The sequence below is a fragment of the Spermophilus citellus genome (assembly GCF_964194105.1).
Source record: "Spermophilus citellus genome assembly, chromosome: 3".
In the NCBI taxonomy this organism is placed as follows: Eukaryota; Metazoa; Chordata; class Mammalia; order Rodentia; family Sciuridae; genus Spermophilus; species Spermophilus citellus.
The window spans coordinates 148,782,831-148,802,541 of record NC_138184.1 but is presented as its reverse complement, the minus strand read 5'-3'; the positions used below and the strand labels follow the sequence as shown (position 1 = coordinate 148,802,541).

Below are 19,711 nucleotides of genomic sequence, written 5' to 3'. Positions count from 1 at the left end.
TAAATGTCAAATAATTCTCCAAAATAATACCTCTATTGAAACCAAACTTTAAAAAAATTCCATTAAAATAAGGATGCACTGTCTGATCAAAATTTGAATTATAGGACCTTATGAATGCACTCTAGTGTGGGATGTTGGTAGTGGAGAAGGCTACATGTGTCGGGGGCCAGAGTAGAGATGAGGATGCTCTGTACTTCCTACTCAGTTTTGCTGTGAACCTACAACTGCTCTTAAAAAAAAAAAATGAAGTCTATTAATGATAAAATAAAATACAGGGTCAAGCAAATAATAGAATGGGTCAGAATACAATTCTGAAACTTTGGGTTATTATTTAACAACAACAATAAAACTGCAGCAAGGGATGTATAGTCTGAAATGTGTGAAAATGTTAAGACTAAAGTAATTTTTTACCTTTCATTAGGATACTTTGCACTAAAACATAAACAGTGGATGGATGCGTGGAGCTTCAGAGAATCCTGAAATACATTCTAGAATAGTTAAAAAATCTTTTAAGATATAGTAATTAAAAATAACTTTTAAAACACCAGAGTGTAATTTTTGGTTGTAAAGATAATTAAAATTTGTTTTCTGTTACTAAAAATAGAAAAGAATAAATGTGGCTTATTGTTACAATTAACGTATTTGTTGCTGTATAATAATTTCTGATGTCTCAGATATGCAAACACATTTGTTCACTAGTTTAATTGTGTATAATGATAAAAGGAAATGGAAAGGAAACAAGTGAAAAAAGAAAGTCCTGCTTGGCTGCTTCAGTGGCAGAGCCTCACTTTTTCCCTCTTCTACCCAGATACAAAGGAAAGAAGGGCAAGCAGAGAGATATGGGTGGAATGGGAAACATATTTATGGCTCCATAAATAAAAGAATCCTAAATGTGTTTTCAAACGGTCACAAATTGAATTTACATTTTACAGTACTATATTCTTCAGAAACATTGTGGTGTAAAAAGGCCCTTGTGGGTTATCCTGGAATTTGGAAGTCTTTTAACACTGTTTAAAGAAATGTATTAATTACATTTTGTTGTTATATATATATAAATATAATTTACTTACAAATATAATTTTATGTATAAATAAAACCAAATTTAAAGATTTATAATCTGAGAACTATCTATATATTTAAGAGATATATAAAAGATATTTATCTTCTCCACAGGAATTCCATGCTGGCCAGAGAGCTCAGAATAATAATATACCCTTAGAGGAAGAAAGACCATGAGGATTGAAAATTTTAAAAAAAAAGCCTTTAATTCAGCAAAACATGGTAACTTCATGAGAAATACTGCTTTAGGAAAGTGTCATGGCTTAAGTGTGTTTCCCAAAGGTCCATGTGCTGTAAGCTTAGTCTCAGTGTGATACTATGAGAAAGGCAGAACCATTCAGAGGTAAGACCTAGTGGCAGGTATCTGGGTTACTGAGGATGCTACCCTTGGAATTAATTGATATAGGACCCTGATAGAGTGGGTTGCTATAAAGTAAGACCACCCACAATGGTTGGCCTCTTCTGTGTGCAGCTACTTCTCTTTCCTCTCATTGACCATGTTGTGACCATCTGGCAAGGGGGGCCTTGCCAGATGAGGGTGCACCAAACAGATGATGCTGCCTGATTTTGTTTGGACTTTCAATCTCTAAATCTGTGAGCCAAAAAAAAATTTCCTTTCTTTTTAAGTTCTCAGCTTCAGGTATTTTGTAATAGCAACATAGCAGGAAAGCTAAGACAACCTTATAAAAGGAGAATGCAACCTATCTGTAGAGACAGAAGGACCTTTGACTAGGAATACCATATAGTCCACCAGATGAAGAGAATTCACACTACAGAAGGTGGCAAACAAGGCTCAACTGTATTCTGTATCTGCTCATGCATATGACCTGCTTTTCATAGTTGACTCTCTTCTATGACCTTTTTTGCTATCATAAGCAGAAGTTGCTCAAGTGTTAGAGTTGTGAGGTCTGAATAAGTATAGGGGGGAAAGGCTACTTTAGTGAGGCTGCAGCCTTGAAACAGTGCACAACCCCTCAACTGGCAGCCAAAATTGAACCTAGAGGATATGTAAAAACTTAATAGACAATATATTTAAATAGTCTTTTCTCTTGTTTTGGTAATTTTTTCCTTACAAAATATTTCTGGAAAACAGCTTCCATTTTAACCAGTGTAATACCTCCTTCTGTTAAATACACACTTAGACATGCACACACTCTCACATATACATGCTCAAGAGAGCTTTGATACTTTTCACATTTTTAACTATAGGACCTACATTTTCCCCCCTAATTCCCCAAATGACAACCTAAACAGCAAGAAGGGAAAGTAAAAGAGAAATTAAAATTCATTCTTGCATTTTCTGTAGCAGTATTTTGGTCCAAGTATGGCCATAGTGTCCTATAGGGTCTAGTTGGTTGCTTCTGTGCCTATTTTCATACATTAATGCCATCACAGAAAATTGGAGGACTCCCATATCTATCTAAATTACTTTCTACCTATAATATAGTTTCATTCAACAGCATAATTTTTATTGAAAAAACTGGAGTATGTTTAGATTTTGTTGTTTTAAATAGTACCATAATTTGATAATTGCAAACATCGCCACCTTTTTTATGCCTTCCTATTGGACTTTAAGAAATTGTCACACTGACTTAAAAACAGAAAATGAGCAAACATAATCACTAGTTAAATGAGATCATTTCATCCTCATTTTTTTTTGCACACAATCCCCCAGAGTGTTTAAGGGAGAAAATGGCAAATGTTCTCATCAGCTTTCTACTCCACCATACATAACCTCTTCCTTCTCACTTTCCCTTTTCTCTATAGAGACCATAGAGCAGCTGAACTCAATACAGTATACCAAAAGAGCTACAATTTTCACCTCAGTTTATAGTAGAAAAACAGAGACAGGAATTTGTTTTATCCCCAATACACATTTTGCTTGGGGCAAAAAAGTAGCTGCTTGCCTCTCATCCAAAGGTCACCTTCTGAGGAAGGTAATAATAATCCTCTTCATGCACTGATTCTTGCCACTACAATGAATTCTAGGTAGGAGGAAAGTTATAAAAAGAATAAGCAATTAAATAAGGAAAAAAATAAAAGACAAAGGAGGAAAATGGGAAAGTATTAAGACCATGAATAAAATTAACTTCCAGTAAAACTTTAAAATAATAAAATTAAGCAGACAAGAAGAAAGATTAACACAAATAATCTTGAAAGAAAATTAACATAAAAAATTGGAAATGCCTAGGGTTGCATCAATACATCTTTACCAGGAAGTCCAGACAAGATGTTTAAAGTCCTTGTTAGTTGTTCTGCTTTTATACGCAAATTTACCTGCTAAGGGTTCATTGAGAAACAAGAAGCATTTATTAAGAGAATATCTGAAAGTAAGAATAGAAAACCAAAAGGCATGAATAATTGAAAATGCATTTTTCTAACTTTCCTATTCTATTGAAATTCAACTTAAAAACTAATACAACTTTTAAATAAATTTTCATTCATATGTGTACCATAGGGACTCCATTTTCCTTGTCTATTGCCGCTGGATGATAAATTAGGAATTAAAGTGACTCAGTAGTCCCTTCTTCCAGGATACTATTTACTAAAGTTATAAGTTCCAGCACCATAAGTGCAGAGCAGAATGTAAAGAGCCATGGATGCTCTAATTGGAAGAGTTATGTATTTCTTACCATGTCTTTTCCACCTATGACCTCTTATTGACATGCTGGTTACTGCATTTCTTGATATTCTAGAGGAAGTTGGTGTGATTTCAACTTGAATACACCGTGTACCTTCCTTACTAGATTTCATGGCACCATGAGGCAATGAAGCCTTTATTGCATTAGCAACCTAGGAAGGAATAATACAGTTTGAGATTGACATTAACAGACGTATTATTTTGCCCTGAGATAAAACAGGATAGGATTTTTTGAAAAAACACTCTAAAATATTCCATAAGACAATACATAAATCCTCTAGAATAAGGAGTAAGAGGCTCAGAAGGAAATTTACCGTTAAAAACAATACGTATGTGATGAGGTTAAAAATTTCAAAACATTAAATCAAGCTTCCGAATGTCTACATTAATTAACAAATGTACCTTAAGGAAAACATTATGTTAAGTTCCTAAACATAAATGCTAAGGAAAAATTCTCATAAGTTAAAAAGACTCACATATCTAAGAAGTTCATGTAATGAAATTTTAAAATTGTAAACATACCCCTTTAAGTGTAAAACTTCCTATATATAACAAGAACAGAATCACTGAGTAGTAATGACATATCAATGCACTATGAATGACTTCTTCTTAATTTATAATTCTAAACTGAAAAAGCATAAATTTTAAAATATATATAAATAAGCGAGGCACCTACCAGCAATGGCTCTGGATATAATTCTAGCTGGGCTCTGTATGTAATATCATCCAATGCTTTTTGAGCTAGATCCCATTCTCCATTATATCTACAAAATTAAGCAAATTAAATAAAGTGTTATTATTTTTAGTTAATTTTATATTATTGAACAAAATGTAATGAAGAACTATTTACTGAGGAAAATAACAGATCACATTAGCACATTGCTTAACGTTCTATTCTCCTTAAAAATGAATTTTCAAATCTTTTGAGTTTCTTTCAATTGTATCTGAAATCCTATTAATAGCAAAGAAAATTTTATAGATGTACATTTCTTCTCTAAAGAACATGACTATTTATAGAACAAAATCAAAAAAGCTAAGGCAGTTTCAAAGCATTTTATATTTTTAAAGCAAACCAGAACATAATAAATTATATACCTTAGAATAATGTTCAGAACACTTTATGGTCAAATTATTCTGTATCTCCCGTGGCTTTTAATGAGAACCAACCACTACTCAGTGTTCTGGGTACTTATTTCTTAGTGCACATGATGTATGAAATATGAGGGGGAAAGTGTGTGTATGTTGGGGTGTGTAATACATAAGAATAATTTTCAAAGGTGTACCAAACCCTTCCTAACCATCAGCTAAATAATAGAGGTAAACAGAGATATAATGACTTGGTCATCTGTCAACAAAACAGAGAGTCATGAATGATATCTAAACAACTGGAAAGAGAATTACTTCCATCCTAAAAAACAAGATAGATCCAGGTAGTCTTTAAAATCATTACTTTTCATGAATCCATCAAAGAGCTAAGGTCCTAGACAACCAAACAGCCAGAACCCTAAGATGTGGGCTCCAATATAAGTGCATTTTGCATCAAATTCATCTAAACCTCTTAATAAATTCCTTAGAGCCAAAGTGCCAAATGGATGAGTCACTGGCTAGTGGGAGAGTAGAATGTCTGGGGAGCACATACAAGGTAATCCTTTATCCTCTCAGTCTCTTCTCCACACACCTCTCATAGGAGCTCATGTAGAAGCTCACAAGAAATACTGGAAACAGGGCAGGGGACCAGTGAAAGCTGCCCTGGAGTAGTACAGGGATGAAGGACCTGAGTGGCCACTCATATGGCAAAGGCACGAACACCTAGCCAGACCCTTTTCTCATGTGGAAAAAAAATTTTCAAAGCTTTAGGGGAAAGAGCAGCAAACCTTTTCACTCTAGGGCATAGGTAAAGACTGTGGTTCTGAGGAAAGCAAAAGAAAGTTTAAAACCTCATTCTATGTGAGATCACTAGGGGTCATTTACCTAGAGAGGAGCAGAGTCACTGAGAATTCAGGGGCAATAAGCCTGCTTAGAGCTGAGGCTGGACCAGGACAATAGAAGACACTGTTTGCTACCACACCCCCATACCAAAACCTGCAGGCTACTGCACACCTAAAAACAATCAGCAACACTCTACTGCTAGAGGAGGGGAAGAACACAGAGAGAGACCCTCTGTGAGGTACAGGCACTCAGGAAAGCTGACAGTGGAGCAGGAATATGGAAGAAAACCCTCCAGCAACCCAGCTCCCACCCTAATACCAGGTAGAACTAGAGGAAAGGGAAGTAAGTGGTACCCTGGAGGTAACCATAGCAACAGCAAAACCCAACTCCCTGCCACACACACACACACACACACACACACACACACACACACACTCCTGCCCATAATAACTCCACCAGCAGCCTAAAAGAAAAGAACCATGCCCATTTCAGGCATAAATATTTACCTCAGTCTCCACTGTCCTATCTCTGAACAACATCATAAACAATAAAAAATTACAAGGCATTCAAAAAGCAAGATTAAAAATAATCCTGTCAATAAATAAATCCATTAGTAGACCCAAATTCAGAGATTATCTAGATATTGAAGTTGTCAGGAAAATTAACAACATGCACAAACAGATGGAGATTTCAGCAGAGATGGGAACTATTAAGAGTTGAGTGAAAAAGCTAGAAATAAAACAGAAACAGAGATGAAGAACACCTTCAGTGTCCTCACAGTAGGTTATGTCAAGTCTACAAATTGATAAAAGAATAAGCTAATGTGAAGATAGATCAACAGAAATTACTCAAAATGAATCAGCATCAAAGAACTCTGGGACAATATGAATGATGTAACACAGGGAACAAAAAACTTTTTAAAGGACCAAACAAATATTTCAGGCTTATGGGCCATATAGTCCTTCTCACAACTACTCATCAACTCTGCCAGTGCAGCAATAAAGCAGCCATGGTGATACGTAAACAAATGAGAAAGACTGTTTCAGTAAAACTTTGCAAAAACGAGTCGCAGGTCAGATTTGATCCAAAGATCTATAATTCTGCCTTCAGCCAAGAAGCATACAATCAATGCGGGAAAATTAAAGTGTCAAATGAATATAATCCAAAGTATAGTATGATATGTATGATAGGAGAATTACAAAGAAAAAATTATGGTTCAAAGAAATAACTAGTCCCTACCTAAGTCATTAGGTAAGACTGTACCAATATAAGAAATTAATAGTAAATTAGTAGCAAACTATTTCCAAAGTGGTTCTAAAATGCTTTGGAAGAGAAAATTTCTGGAAACAGTAAAAGACATTCACTGGGGGAAAAACCAATTTGGAATTTATTGCAAAAAAAGAGTAATGAAGAAAGGAATGATGGATATATTATGGTATTCATTTTCATTCTGTCCTTTAATTAAAGAAAAATGATGTGTTCATAATCCCAGATACTCCAGAGGCTGAGGTAGAAGAATTACTGGAGACCAGGAGTTAAAGTCCAGCCTGAGCAACATAATGAGAACTCCCCCACCCACACACACAAAGTTAAGTCAGGCGTGGTGGGATATGCCTGTAATCCCAGAAACTCTAGAGGCTGAAGACAGAGGATCATAAATTCTAGGCCAGCTTGTGCAACATAGAAAGACCTCATCTCAAAAGGAAAGGAAATGAAAGGGAAGGGAAGGGAAGAGAAAGGAAGGGAAGAAAAGGCAAAGAAAGGAAGAAAAATGACAAAATATTTTAGTTGGTTTAAAATTCTTCAGAGCTTTAAAAGATATGCTTTAAATAATAAAACTATTATTAAGATATTGATTCTTATTCTTTCATAAAAATATGCTGATTGAGACTATAATATAGTAAGAAATAATAATAATATAGTATAATATGCTATATTATAATAATATAGTAAAAATATGCTATTGAGATTATAATATAGTAAAAATAAATTAACAATATAAAATTTTCCAAAGATCAAAGGTTTGCTTTGTATATGAGATAAACTTACAAGGCAAAATAAATTCCTGTTAACATTTGCACCATGAATCCTGAAGAAACTGGTATCCTGCTACTTACACCCTTGTATTTTCTTACATGTTGTCGAGGATATCCACAAACACAGATTCTAGAAAGACAAAAACAAGTACATTTGTAAAATTCATAAAAGTTTAAGTAATTAATTTTTAAACATTTTAAGACAACAATAAATTAGGTATATTCTTATAACAAACCTCGTGGTATCTATAAAGTCAGAAATCAGAACATTTGTTTGCAACATTTTCCTGAATAAGTTAGATTGGAAAAAATTTATAAAGTTAGAGGAATGCTGATATATAGTAAGTAAACCAGATTCATTACTGGTTGGTCTAATAAATTTGGTCAATTCAATTATTAGTGATTTTTGACAACAACAAAACACATTACACAGAACTTGTCATCAATAGATCCACAGTATGACTGTCAATTCCTGACAAAGTTCTTGATACAAACTTCAGGATCAAAAAATTACTATAAATTTGATTCAAAACTCATGCAATATACCATAATAAATTTCAGATATATTATTCAGAATATGTTATGATACAATTAAACTTGATAATTTGAAAGTCTAAATGACAGGAAAAAGCTGTATAAAATGACACATCTGAATGATCACACTTTGTAATAAACAAAGAAGTGTCTAGTATGTTCTAAAACTAACATATACACAGTCACAGTTATCTCTGATTTGTGGGATTATAGATCTATTTTCTAATTTGTCTATATGTATTTTCTGAATTTTCTACAATATATATGAGCTTCTTTTAGAATTATGCATTTCTATTTTTAATAAATTTACTAGAAAATAGCTGCTTTCTCATAATGTGTTATGTTTGGTATAGTACTAATTAATATAGTACTAGCCAGTAGACTGTAATCAGTTATCCACTTTCTCCTCTGCTCACTGCCTAGAACTTAGTACTTAGCCCTCTATTCAATAAATCTATACCTTCATTTCAAAATGCCTAAATATCACAGATCATTTCAAAAATATCTCCCTGGGAATGTTTTTCAACCAAAGCAACTTTATAGAATAAATACATACACATTTGATATTAAGAGGATCTCAGAGTTATTTGGAACTAAGAATAAAAAGTAAGAGAGAGACTGACATGGTGCCAAATAAAATATTAAAATTAAGTCTGGGGATATGGCTCAATGTTTAAGCGCCCCTGAGTTCAGTTCCCAGTACCCCCACTCCCACCACCAAAATAAATAAATAAATAAATAAAAGTAAGTGGGAAAATAGAAAACTTAGCTTCATGTGAAATAAATAAAACAAACTAATTTTGTCTGAAGTTACAAAAAAATTATACCCAAACTAGAGTAAAGACTCATCTTACTCTTGTTATCTAAAGAAGCAAATTTAGTTTTACTTTCTTACTTTACCACAGAGTGGTAGCAAATAACAGAGAACTAATGTATGAAAGGATAGGATTTTTCAATTAATCCATTTATCTATTCAGTAAATGCTTATTAGAAATTGATATTGTGCCAGATACTAGTAATGCAGATGAAAGATGTAGTTCCCATAGAGATCCACAACTGAATGATGGAGAATGTGCAGTAGGCAAATATCTGCAATGAACAAGTTCCAGAGTTGGCAAGAGAAAAGAATGGACCTCAGGTGAAAGAAGTAGATGGTCAGAAAGGGCTTCTCAGAGAAGTGTTCCCTTTGACCTGAGTCTTGAGAAAAAAAAGTGATACTTTCCATTTGGAGAACAGGAAAGGGCAATGGCAGAGGAGAAATAAACAGCATGACATTGAGGAGCCCGGGTAAATTCTAGTCAGATGATTGCTGGAACACTAGCTCAGAAATAGCAGAAACTAGCTAGCAAGGTCAGATCCTGAGGTGTTTTATAATGAGTAAGGTTTTATTACATAGAAAATGGGAAGCAAATAAAGGTGTTTGTTTTAAGCAAGGAAGTAACATGATCAGATATATTTTCTCTTCTCTTTTTTTCTTTTCTTTATGGTGCTGAGTATTGAGCCCAGGTCCTCGTGCATACTAAGCAAGTGTTGTACCACTGAGCTACATCCCTAGTCCTTTTTATTTTTTTTATTTTGAGACACAGTCTCACTAAGTTGCTGAGGCTGGCCTCCCAAGTAGCTGAGATTACAGGCATGCTCCACTATGCCCAGAGAAGTTGGGTTTTTTTTTTTTGTTGTTGTTGTTGTTGTTGTTAATATTACTGTAGAGAGGGAAAAGTAGTACTTTAGAAAAGATGGTCCTGGAAGGACTTTCCAAGGAAGCAACATTGAGCTGAGACCGGAAATCTAGCTGTATCTTAACTAATAGCAGGATCTCTTTTCTCCATTTCTTTTAGTACTTGAGAATTCTTTGAATCATTCTTGCATTATCTGATCTCTCTATCCAAAGATATTCATTTCTCATATACCCTTCACTGTATTTAAATAAAATGCAAAAACAAAACTAAAACTGATACAGAAATACTGATGTTTCAGTTCACCAGGGCTTTTCCCTGAAGTCCTTTGATTTTCCTATAAAATCCAAAACACAAAAGTCCAGCCTTGACAAAGGGTAACTAAGTGGTATCATCTCTATTCTGTGTTCAGTTTACTCTGTGGTTATAGATGTCTGTCAAATTCTTAAACTATGTTAAAATAAAATCTCTTTTGGTAAGTATTGTGCCAATACATTTGCGGGAGAAGATCTGAGAATCAATTTGTAAGTGAGGAAAACCTGGCTGTGACTCTCATTCTCCATTGAGAGACACTTGTCTCATTCTTAGGGTAAAGTAAACTTTTGAGATTGCTGTTAATAAACTTCTGCATCATAAGTTCTAAGGCAATCAGAAGCCCCATTCCAGTGAGGTTATTTAGGGAGCTCATGTACTCATGAATATACCAGAACCTAAAGTGGAAAAGAAAGGCCAACTACTATGATCAGATCTCCAGATCACCAGACCAGTGGAGAAGTCTGCCTTAAAAAGGAAGCAATTGTTTTTCTAATTTTTAGTTTGAAAAAATATTTAAAATTTGGTCCAGTTGCACTTCATAGCCATCTGGAGAAAAGATATGGAATATGAAGTGATATTAACCAATATCAAAGCTGCTTTCCTTTCTGTTCTGCTTTTTAAGAAGTAGGGAGAAGAACAGAAGCCTAGGAAAGCAGAAGAAGGATAATTTAGGGAGAAAAGAGAAAATGGAGAAATTGCCTAATTAGTAATGAGTGCTTTTCCCCCCCCTTGGCCTTTTGTTCTCCCAAATTAGGAGATTAATAAAGACTGCATCTTCTGTTACTTCCCATAAGTGAAATCCACACACTAAAACTATGATCAAATAGTTGGAGGAAAGGTTATTTTGATTGGACTAGGAAGGATGGACAAGATTTAGATAGGTTAGAAAAAGGTTTCCAAATAAAATAACAAGCAATGGAAAAATAAGCCTTAGATTCTTTCAACAAGGAATCTAAAACAACCATCACGTGGCCAAAGGACTAGATTTGCCCCACAACCAAGGGATCACTTTAACCTCTGGGAAACCCTATACCATCCCCAGCAGCATCATGAAGCTCATAACTACTGTCATCATTCATAACTTACTGAAGTTTTGTCAACAACTTTCTTTCCATAGATATGAATCAGGCTTAGTTTGACTAAATACAAGTGTTTCTAATTATTTCTGATTCATCTTCAAAACCTACAAAGTTTCTAAATTAGAATGCATCATAATTGATTAAGGGAGCCAGGAGTTAATGAATAACTGGATGTCACCATTGAGAATAGAGCAATAGGGAACCAAAAATACAAATTAAAAACCTAAACTAAAAAAAAAAAAAAAAAGGAATGACAGTTTGATGGAGTTCCTCTTAAATACTGGCTTAAGAGTTAGTGTAATTTAAATCTTTTGAAGTACTCAGATTTCTTCCCCCACCCACATTTCCTTTACAGCTGGTGAACATAGAAATAATTTCTCTTGGGGTATAAATTCATCTAATACATTCCTACTAAAATCTTCCTTGGCCAAAATCCTACAGCTAGAGAAACATAGGCCAATCTATGTTTCTCTGCTTTCAAAACAGACTTTTACTTGCATTCTTCATTGAAGTGTTACTCAGTTCCCTGATTAGGTAAAACTGTCAACTGTCTACCATAATTATCAATTGTCTACCTATAATGTAAAAGTAATTCTATTAGAAGGCAGTGTATTAGAGTTACAGAGGACAAAACAAGCCACACATATTCTTTCCTAACTTTTCCATCAGTGGTTTTGGGGAAACATCTACAATGGTTCTTATTAGGGCAGTATTCGAACATCTATGGAGCTTCAAATTTACATATTACACGTAAACAAACACATGTTCACACATACACACACATATACATACGTGTGTGCACATAACATATTCTTGGGTCCTATCATCTGACACATTGCTTCAAAGTTTCAGATCAAGACCTAGATGGTGTAGTGTGTTTCAAATTCTACAAGCAAAAACTGCTATATCAAGTTTCTACTTAAACTAGTATTTCTGAAGTGTTGGTCCTTATACACATTTTAGTACATAACAAAGTATTTACTGGACCACAGTGAAATCAGAAACAAGGAAAGCTAAACTTAACCCACTTTTCATTTATGAATTGTTGTTCTTCCCTTCCAATTTTTTCCCTTTTTGATTTTAAAAATAGTCTCCCTTGGGGCTGGAGATATAGCTCAAGCCCCTAGGTTTCATCCTCAAACACACACACACACACACAAGACTCCCTTTTGATAAATCATAAATAATGTTGATGTTAGATACTTACAAAAACTTAGCAAAATAAAAAGTTGGTAACACCACGTCGATAACCTACATGCTCCACCTCTTTGAAATGTTTGTAGATCTGTGGAACTCAAGCCAGGCACCTCTGTCTTTAGAAGGTTTAAAGCAAGGATTATATCAGAAAGTTTCCATAAGTGAAAGAGATGGCACTGGCATTATCTTTCAAGTTTGCTGTAATTCAGAAATTATCTGAAAGACTCTTTCACTTCTCTAACAAGCCCCTTGTCTTTTTAACTCCTTCCTCAGCTGATCTTGCATGACCAAGTTCTGCTTTTTTTGTTTATTTTATTTTAATTGATTTTATTTCTAAGTATTGCTCAATAGACTCTCCCTCTGGCTAAGTTTTATGTTCTCAATAATTTCCCCAAATACAAATTGTTTTCTACAATTTCCTTAAGTTTATTTGGGCTATCAAAAGCAATAATTTCTCTTTTTTGTTTCATTTTTATTTTATTTTATTTAAAGGTAACATGTTCATCACAGAGAAGTAGAGAATCATGGAAAAATTACAGAGGAGATAATAGAGGGCAGCTATAAGTGAGCTATTATGTTATATAAGCTTATCAGTAACAATAAAAAGAAAAAGGAAAAAAGACTTTCCAAACCTTCAAATAAATCATAATTCCACAAATGAGAGACAACCATTGTTAATATCCTTGTCATATTCCACAGATACAAAAATAATAATATACCTTATAGTACATATGGTTGCCATCATATTATATATGCTATTAAATATTTGAATACTATTAAATACTTGTTGATAAGGGAAGGAGTTTTTAATGTTTGCATAATATACCCAAAAATATTTATTTAACCCACATTTTCACTCAATTTTTCTTTGAAAGAAAAAAACTTAAAAACATGTATCTCCTACTTATTTCTTGGTACCAAATTAAAGGATGGTAAACATAAATAAATAATAGCAAACAACACAACAAAAAGCCCAACCACATTCCAAAAATGGTAAGGTCTCAGGCATTCTACCCTTTCAGACATGCAGCATAATCCCTTTTTGATTAAATATTTCATTTAAATGTGATCTAGCTTGACAGTCTCCATTATGCTTTTTGTGGCTATCACTTAGAGGGAGCTTTCTATGTATTCCGTAGACTGAGCTCCATAGGACCTTACTTAAAAATTTAAACAAACAGTTACATAAAAACAAAAATAACTGAGGTATGTAACAAACTAATAATCCTAGATTAAGATATTCCAATATTAAAACATTTAAATTTCAATTTACCTTGAACAAATTTGACACAGTGATTGAAGAGAAACACTGGGCATATAGGTTAAGGCAGCGTTGTAACACAGCAAAAGGAATGTCAACACTTCAAACCTAAGGAGGAGACAAAGGAATGCTAACACATCTTTAGAATTCTAAAAAGTCAACCATAACAGGGAAGAGGGCACCTTAGGTGAGCTATTATGTTAGAGAACAGATTTATACAACATAAGCATATCAGTAACAATAAGAGCTAAAAGGAAAAAGGACTTTCCAAGGGATAACAGCCATACACAACATTTTAAAAACTCAATGTTCCAGATGACATTTGAAGCAGGGTGCAATGACAAATCTAGATGTTTTTCTATTCTACAAAATGACTCAATATTCAAATAAGTTACTACATATAACTTCATTAAACAGTATTCAAAAATTTACTGAAATCATTTTTTGAAAAATTATTGTGGTAGGATAAGAAGTTTTGGCTCCACAGCATACCTATTCTGTGCTGTCAGCATCTCCCTTTGAGGATGAGGTCCACTGTACACGACTTTTGATAAACCATGTTGGGAGAGCGCACTCTCGGTCAGAGCCATGGACCCAATACTGGAAGGCTAAAGAAAAGACATTTGAACAAAGGAGAAAACAGCTATTCTGTTAAAAATGTGATGTTTAGAATATATACCATACCAAGAATGGCTCCTAGAAACATAAATCTTAACAATATTCATTCAAACTGCCTATCAAATTTTCTGCTCAAAGATTTAATAAAAATTAAAAACCAAATCACAAATGACAAGTAAAAAAATAGCATAAATTCCAAATATTCTACCATGAAAATATACAATTACCATGTACAAAAAATTTTAGACTAGTCTTACCTATAAAAAATAGCAAGTATTTCAAAAATAATATTTTCAATAGATCTCTGAGTATCTGATTTTAGATCAATGCTTAATGATTTTGATTTTCCATTTCATCTTGGAAATAGTAACACTTTGGTGCTTTATAATTTTTTAGACATTAAAATTTATCAATATTTTTGCATATGAAATTATAATCTAGTTTCTGACCATATCAAAGCTTAGGACCCAATAAGCTTACTTTGATAAAATGTCACTTACTTCATGATATACAGATGGTTTGGATAAAGATGGAATCGTAAAACTCAATACTTTGCTATGTCCCTGTTTGTCAACTATTTCCTACAAAAGTGAAAGAAAAATGCCTTAAAATATTTGCTTTTATACACACGAATCTTAAAACTAAATTTATATTGTTAGGCTAAACTATTTTTTAAAAAACTGAGTAGAAAATTTTAAATTCTTCAAACTCTTAGACAATGACAATCCATTATCAATTATTCATAAATAACAGTCATTTAAAAGTACATTCTTCTACATTTAAAGTAAAAAATAGGGCTGGGGTATAGCTCAGTGAATGTTTGCCTCTCATGTATAAAGCCTTGGGTTTAATTCCCAGCCCTGGAAAAAAAATTCTAAAATAAAGGTAATACATACTTTCTAGGATAACTGAGATATAGATATACTATCTTAATAATCATTGATCTTTTTCATGCAACAAGCTACAGTTTCTAAATTAATTAATGACTTAAACATAAAATATGTCAAGAAAAGAATCTTAAAATTCCTTTCCATACAAAATGTACAAGCCATTAAGTTTATCATCATAATTAACACACAAATTACTAATAATGCAAAATACATATAAAACAAAGATGTAAACTCTGGAGATAGCACAGATTTTATAGAACTATGACTGGTGAATATTAGACTAAATCTTTTCTAAATTTTTTGAGAAGCAGCCTATAAAAGTTTAAATTGTTTTTATTTAAAATTTTATATAATATTAATATTTTGCAGATACCACTATAAAAATTTTGAAATCATATGCTTTTCAGCTTTCAAACAATTCATAAAGGTATATTTAAATAATTATATGTGTTGACTGTAGAGTTCCCAATTTCCATAAAAAGTTATTTTGGGGAGAATACATAAAAATAGTACTAGCTTTATTAAAACAAAAAGTAGTTGCAAAATTATGTATCTGATTTTGCCAAAAAAGCATTTGTTAATACATTAAATACAAACCAAATTGTAAACCCCTAGAAGAAGAGCTTCAATACATCCACTGCTATGCACATTTCTGCTGGCTGAGACTGCAAGGTAGCACCAAATCAGTTCTGGGAGAAACTGCAGTGTAAATCGAAGCAACTGTTCCTCTCCACTTCGATAGAATTCAAAGAGCTGGTGGCAGACAGGTTCTAGCAACTGAAAGAAAGAAGAAATGTTAGTTCAAGAACTGAACTCTGTTTGAATGACACTATCATATAAAATATAAAAAGTTTTCTCAGATCGATAACTACAGAAATATACAAATGTTTTAACTTTTTAAGCAAAGTATTCACTGCTAAGCTATTAATAAACCTTTTGAATTCTGGTAGAAGGACAAAAATGCAATGCAAGTATTATGGACACATGTTATCTTTGACATATTCTGTAACTCTGAGGTAATATTGTTATTTAAAACATGTCTTTGAATGTCTTATAATAGCTAAGTTATAGGAAGTTTCTTCCTTAACGCCTTTCTTCTTAATAAATTACTTGTGTGTGTGTGTGTGTGTGTGTGTGTGTGTGTGTGTATATATATATATATATATATATATAGTTATAGGGTAGAAGAAATTGAAATGGAAATCCTGGGCAGTTACTGTCACACATCACCCCTGAGCTTATAATTAGGCAGCATGTGACAGCAATGACTGAAGTAGAGAGGCTAAATAGTTACAGAGTGCCTAAATCTAGATTCTTATTGCAGCCATGGTTAATTGTCCCTGGATAATCTAAACATTGCTGTAATTTTGTTTTAGACATAGTTCATAGTCACTTACAACATTTTCCTTTCCCTCATGCTACCAATTTTATCAAGTTAGTAGAATTGACTGCATCTTTATCATACTCTTCTTAAAAAAACAGCCAAAAGGCAAGATAAGAGAACCACTTATGGGGCTGGGGATGTGGCTCAAGCGGTAGCGCGCTCCCCTGGCATGCATGTGGCCCGGGTTCGATCCTCAGCACCACATACAAAGATGTAGTGTCCGCCGAGAACTAAGAAAAAATAAATAAATGTTAAAATTCTCTCTCTCTCTCTCTCTCTCTCTCTCTCTCTCTGTCCCCCTCTCTCTCTCTTTAAAAAAAAAAAAAAAAAAGAGAACCACTTAGGTAAGTGTTGTCTTAAAGCCTAAACAATGATCACACACAAATCATAATCAAATATGCAAAGAGATTAACAAAGGTACTCATTTTTCAAGGAAACTATCAGTTTATTGTATTTTTCAATAAATTATATTTCACTGACAGTGAACAGATTTGAATCAATTTACTAAACAAATTTTCCATTACCAATAATTTTAGTGAGCAGAAACCAACTTACAGTAGACATTTTTATTTCATATAAGTCAAGTATATAAATAATATAAAGTCAAATATTATTTGTACAAGTTTAATAAACACTGACTATATCAATAAAGTCTATCCTAAAAAATTATCTAACTTCTAACAATTATTCTTCCATAAAGAATAGTTTTTCCAATCTCTAATGGTCTTTGGAAGACAACTGATATCCATTCTATCCATGGAAGACAATAGGAAATTTAAAGGCAGGAGGCAAAGTACTCCATCCATAGATGGCAAGAAAAGGTTTCAGGGTAGGAAATTGGAAGAATGGGATTAGAGGTGCCAGGAAAAAAGACTTTTAGAGAGAAAGGTCTAGCTTTTGGAAGAGTTTTTAAAAATTTTCTTTGTAGACCAGCCAAAATAATCTTATAATATCCCTAATTTCTAAATCCCTGGGCAAACTTTGATTAAATCATTTCATAAAACTTGATAAGTCTAATAAGTGTTTGCAAATTGGAAAATTTATTCAAGACAATCTACTTGAACATAAAATCAATTTTAATCAAAACATACTCAAAGACTTTATAAACAGTTTCCAAATCCCAAATTAAATGGGTTTTTGCTTAATGAAAGCAGAACAAAATAAAGGTGGATTCAAAGGGAGGTAGAATTTATGTTGCAAAAAGATTAAAAGAAATTACCTATTTGAAACCATTACAGATAAATATCAACATATGTTCAATATTTTATAGCTTGCAAACAACTTCCCACATATGAATCTGGTCAATTTCCACGTCACTACAGGTAGAATAGCACTATTTACACTTTCCACATAATGAAATTGATACAAAGAGGCTATCCACCATGAACAATATCACACAGCTTACAAGGGCCAGAAAGGAGTTAGGTCTTTTGACTCCTTTACAACCACACCTTTAATATGTCATAAAAGAATAAAATAAAATACAATGTGGGAAATACAGGCAGTGTTTGACACACCTAACTTGAATATATTTGAGGCAAGCCATGGAGCATTAGAACATGCTGTGCTCTTAGTGTCTGGGTTGAATTCTTTAATGTATTTTCTCATGGAAAATTGCCATATATGGCAATTGGGGTTTTAAGTACTAGTAAGAAAGAACCGCACCTCAAGTATATTTTCATGAGTTAGGTGGGCTTTTATGAGTCTAACAAGAACCCAATCACTATTATTCTCTCCATTTTAACATACTTCCTAAGTTCTAAACTAAGCTCAAATGAACTTCTACAACAATCCATTCATCAATTAGAAGTCTGTATCCTAAGAGAAATTTCTAAAGGTAGAAATACGACACAAAAATGTCCCCTAATCACTAACCTAGGAAAAGGCTCTTAACTAAGCAAACAAAGAATAAAGTTTGAAGAAAATTTTAATTGAATAATTACTGATGAATATGAGTAGGAAAAAGATACAGAGAAGTTGTGAAGGCACTGTTCTGGTACCAGCAGTCAATGGGACCTGACCTCCTTCACGCTGGGTTTCCTACTCCTAGAACATAGGAGACTCTATGTCGCTCTTTAAAAAAAAAAAAAAAAAAAGAAAGAAAGAAAGAAAGAAAGAAAGAAAGAAAGAAAAGAAAAAAAACCAGTTGATTTCATACAAGACTTAAGCTTTGTTATCTTATAATTTCATATTTATCTTAAAATTACAGTTAATGAAAAAGCACCATCCAAACAAACTGCAGGTATGCCTATACAAACTGTCTCTTTGTACTTTTCTTGAATACAACACACATACCTTAGGGCCCCATGCCCACTGTTCCCCTCCTGGAAATCTCTTGCCCTTCCTTTTTTTCTCTGATTCAAATGTTGACTTTACCATCACCTCCTCAGTCCTGATATATATGTCCCCTACTCCATTTTATTTAGCTTCTCCGCTTTGTCATAGCATTTATTATAATATACATTTAGGTGTTTGTTTAATGTCTATTCCACCTACTAGAACACAAGTTCTATATATAAGATGAAGAATATAGTATATTTTATTATCTGCTATATTCCTACCTGGTTCCTGACATGTATTCAATAAATATTGATTAAATGAATAAAACTGAATAATAGAAAAATACTATTAGTAAAATACAAATACCAAATTTCCAAAACTTCAACTAACACCAAAATCAATGTTCCAAATTTCAAAAATGCCAAGAGACAGTCATATGAACTCTTCAGGAATATTTCCAAATTCAGACACAAAGTATTCTAAAGAACAAAAGGGAGGCAACAAAGTTAAAGTAGAGCACATTATTACATTTTAGAAGACTGGAAAGGCTTACATTGAAAAGCTGAGTTGTCTTTTAAGAATACACAGTACACACTGCCTCACCACATTAATCAGAATGAAAACATAAGACAAAACATTTATAAAACTTCTGAAACCAGTGCTTCTCCAAGTGTGGCCCTTAGACCATCCACAAACTGTCACCAGTCCCCAACAACAAAAACACAGAAATTGAGAGGAAACATTTAAACACTCTTAAAGCAATTTTATACTGTTGTAGTAACCAAGTGGTAATCACCAGACTTACCAGAGTT

General features: G+C 33.2%; 1 protein-coding gene across 3 annotated transcripts in view; it reads right to left on the bottom strand.

Moving 5' to 3' along the window:
- Window positions 1–19,711, bottom strand: part of HYCC1 (hyccin PI4KA lipid kinase complex subunit 1) — a 78,331-nt gene that overhangs the window by 15,999 nt on the left and 42,621 nt on the right. For all 3 annotated transcript variants that reach the window (XM_081282917.1, XM_081282916.1, XM_081282918.1), the window contains 7 exons: window positions 15,833–16,012; window positions 14,846–14,926; window positions 14,220–14,335; window positions 13,740–13,835; window positions 7,679–7,795; window positions 4,377–4,464; window positions 3,693–3,852 (listed from right to left, as the gene is read on the bottom strand). In XM_081282917.1, the coding sequence (XP_081139043.1) occupies window positions 3,693–3,852; window positions 4,377–4,464; window positions 7,679–7,795; window positions 13,740–13,835; window positions 14,220–14,335; window positions 14,846–14,926; window positions 15,833–16,012 (838 nt within the window). The remainder of the gene's footprint in view (window positions 1–3,692; window positions 3,853–4,376; window positions 4,465–7,678; window positions 7,796–13,739; window positions 13,836–14,219; window positions 14,336–14,845; window positions 14,927–15,832; window positions 16,013–19,711) is intronic.